This window comes from Lipotes vexillifer, unplaced genomic scaffold (assembly GCF_000442215.2).
Source record: "Lipotes vexillifer unplaced genomic scaffold, Lipotes_vexillifer_v1.1 scaffold717, whole genome shotgun sequence".
Lineage (NCBI taxonomy): Eukaryota > Metazoa > Chordata > Mammalia > Artiodactyla > Lipotidae > Lipotes > Lipotes vexillifer.
In genome coordinates, this window is record NW_006798707.1 from 368,715 (window position 1) to 372,438 (window position 3,724).

Below are 3,724 nucleotides of genomic sequence, written 5' to 3' on the forward strand. Positions count from 1 at the left end.
AAAAAAAAAAAAAAAAAAAAAAAGTGCCATATAGGCATATAATTTGTGTGTCAGTGAGGCAGATCTTCCTTATCATATTAAAGGTTAAAAGTTATGGATGCACCAATAAATAAGGATCTCAGTCTAGAGTCTTCCCCAGGTAGGCAGGCCCAATTGTGAGGCAGCATTTTTTCCCCATACACATACATGCACTTTTCAGTGTGATAAAGTTATGAGTTAAAACATCAAATGTAAACTTGCTTTAAAAGATGTAGAATACAGTAGTGATTCCTGACTAGCAACCTTCTGTGCAGTGCTTTTTCTCCTGAGTTGATAAAAGAAAAAAGAACTTTAGAATGAAAGCAATTTAAAACATTTAAAACTTAATTATTTGAATAGATAATTCATTCCCATGATTCAGACATTTAAAATAAAAAGTAAACATACAGAGAAGTTTCTCACTATATTCCCCCAACTCCTCATCCCTTCCCCATGGGTAACCAATAATTAATTTCTTAGTTACTAATATATGAGTAAATATGAATATATATACATTTTATTCCCATCCTTCCCCCCCCACTTTATTTTTTTTTAATTTTTTATTTTTTTTTGTGGTACTCGGACCTCTCACTGTTGTGGCCTCTCCCATTGCGGAGCACAGGCTCCAGACGCGCAGGCTCAGCGGCCATGGCTCACGGGCCCAGCCACTCTGCGGCATGTGGGACCCTCCCGGACCGGGGCACGAATCCGTGTCCCCTGCATCGGCAGGCAGACTCTCAACCACTGCGCCACCAGGGAAGCCCCCCCTTTTTTTTAAAGAAAAAAAAACATGTAAGGCAACATGCTCTGCACTGTTTGGCACTTAATATAAGTAAAATAGTTCCATTTTTAAAATAACTGAGTGCTACTCCTTTGAGTAGTCTATTATAATTAAACAGGTTTCCCAATGAGGGACATTTAGGTGATTTTCAGCCTTATGATCTCATAAATTGTGTTGTAGTGAATAATCTTTATATTATTTTACACATGTGCAAGTATATTTGAAGGACAGATTCCCAGAAGTGTGGCCAAAGAGCATATAGTACATTTATAATTCTGATACATGCTTGCCACCTTCTGCCTGAGGGCTGTACCCTCTTATACTCTTGCCAGCAATATATGAGAATGTCTGTTTACTCAAACTCTTGACCAACATAGTGAATTATAAGACTTTCAGATGTTTTCCAACCTGACAGGTGAAAATCACAGATATAATTTGCAGCTCTCTTATGAATAAGATGAGCATTTTTAAAGATATGTTTAAGAAGCACCTTTGTGTTTCCTTTTCTGTAAACTTTTTTGTTTATTCTTTTGCCCACTTTTGCTATTTAGTTATTGGCCCTTTTTTTGAGAGTCTGTTTCAAGGGTCTAAGTTAAATTGTGCAAGGACAGACAGACTGTGAGTGATACGCTAACTGAATAAATGTAGTGACCTCCCTGGCTATAAGCACCCATATATCTTTAACTGACCCACACCCGGGAGTCCCAGAGAAAGAGTACTTCCTATGCAACTTTTCTTTTGTGGCCAGGTGCTGAGCTGCCTATTTCTCTTCTGTGCATTTTTCACAAAGACCTTTTTAATGCAAAACTTGCATCTTTAACATACAGTGAAAAAAAGAATTCCATAAGGCAGTGAGATTAGGTGGGTTAGCTCAAAGTGCAAGTAGAAATTCCACCTCAGTGTGAATTCAGCAGGCCTCTCTTGGGCTATGTGAGTTTTAGAAATTATTTTAATTCTTTCCCCTTGAGCTACCTTAACTTTATATTGTTTCCATGAGAAAATAAGTTCCCACTTATATCCTAGCTTTTAAAATTCCATTCATGATGAACACTGTTACACAACAGCATGGATAAATCACACAGGATAAATTGCATAGGCTGATACTGAGTAAAAGGAAAAAGAAATCAGATACAAAAGAATACATAAAATATGGTTCCATGTATATGAAGGTCAAAAACAGAAAAAACTAATCTATGGTGGTAGAAATCAGAGTATTGGTTACCTTTAGGAGGGTAGTACTGACGGGAAAGGGACACAAGGGAGCCTTCTGGGGGCATATTATATATGTTCTATATTTTGATCTGGTGGTTTCACAACATATATTAAAAATCCATCAAGCACAGTTAAGATTTGTATACTTTACTGTAAGTATGCTATCCCTAAAATGAATTCTGCTTTCATACATATAGGCTATCCACTTAAAATAGTATATTCTGATTATACAAGTAATATTTAGGATGTTGGGGTAATACAGTATTATACAAAGAGGAAAATAAAATAATTCATAAACCCACCACCTAAGGGTTACTACTATTAACATTTTGGTGTCTCTCATTTTTATTTTTTTTTGTATCCATTTTTAACATGAACTATACAACTTTGCATTCTGCCCCACCCTATTCCCTCCACTTAATGTATCATGGTTAAAATTGCCTTTTTAAAGCAATGCTATGGAAATACAAGCTCCAATCTCAAAAGGCAAGTAAAACTAAACAGAAAGGGGCTGTTTCACTTCTCTGAAGTTAGACATGATCCAACACTGGTTTTATACATATGCTTGATGATGCTTTTTAAGTACTAAATACTCAGGGGTCAGGCCAGGAGATAATATACCTCTCTTCACAAGAGTTAGGGCAGAGAAGATTTCAGAAGTTCTACAAAGGAAAGCCAGGAGGCCTCAAGACATTTCAGAACTTGGAAGAAAAAGGCAAAATGAAGATCAAAAACAAAACTTCCATTTCTTTACTTTGCATGGGAGAGAAAACCTATCTCATGTGACTGTAATTGCACTGTTACATAAATTAACATTTATGAGAATATTGCTGTTAAATCTTGATTTATCCATGGCAGTGTTTTTTCACGGGTTGCTTTCCTTGTGTGTTTGTTCCAGACCCCTGTAAAAGAGCCCAACAGTGAAAACGTAGATATCAGCAGTGGAGGAGGCGTGACAGGCTGGAAGAGCAAATGTTGCTGAACGCTCTCCTGTTCCATCAGTTGCCATCCACCACCCTGTTTTCTCTTCCTGCTGCAAAATAAACCACTCTGTCCATTTTTAACTCTTCAACAGATATTTTTGTTCCTCATCTTTTAACTCCTAGTCCACCTGTTTTATTTGTTCTTTCATCTGTGACTGCTTGCTGACTTTATAATTTTCTTCAAACAAAAAAATGTATAGAAAAATCATGTCTGTGAGTTCATTTTTAAATGTACTTGCTCAGCTCACCACTGCATTTCAGTTGTATTATAGTCCAGTTCTTATCAACATTAAAACCTATAGCAATCATTTCAACTCTATTCTGCAAATTGTATAAGAATAAAAGTTAGAATTAACAATTTTATTTTGTACAACAGTGGAATTTTCTGTCATGGATAATGTGCTTGAGTCCCTATAATCTATAGACATGTGATAGCAAAAGAAACAAAAGCCAGGAAAACACTCATTTTCGCCTTGTATATGTAAATGGGGTTAATTTTGTCCTGTGCCTTATGTGGAAAGGAACTCCTTTGGTTTTTCCTTTTTTTGTTTTGGTGGAAGCATGTGCAGGAGACATATCATCGAAACATAAAGCATTATAATGTTTGTGGTTTGCTTGGCTGTAATTTTCAAAGTAGTTAACTGAGGACAAAGGATAATGCAGAAATGATAGCTTTGGTTTGTGGAGTCTCATTTTAAGTGACCTTTATAATTAAAACTATTCCTGCCAC

At 36.2% G+C, this 3,724-nt stretch overlaps 1 protein-coding gene across 1 annotated transcript in view; it reads left to right on the plus strand.

Annotated features, from left to right (window-relative positions):
• Positions 1 to 3,352, plus strand: part of RAB10 (RAB10, member RAS oncogene family) — a 77,734-nt gene extending 74,382 nt beyond the window's left edge. The window contains exon 6 of the mRNA XM_007470795.1: positions 2,910 to 3,352. Coding sequence (XP_007470857.1) covers positions 2,910 to 2,993 — 84 coding nt within the window. The 3' untranslated portion in view covers positions 2,994 to 3,352. The remainder of the gene's footprint in view (positions 1 to 2,909) is intronic.
• Positions 3,353 to 3,724: the final 372 nt, after the last annotated feature.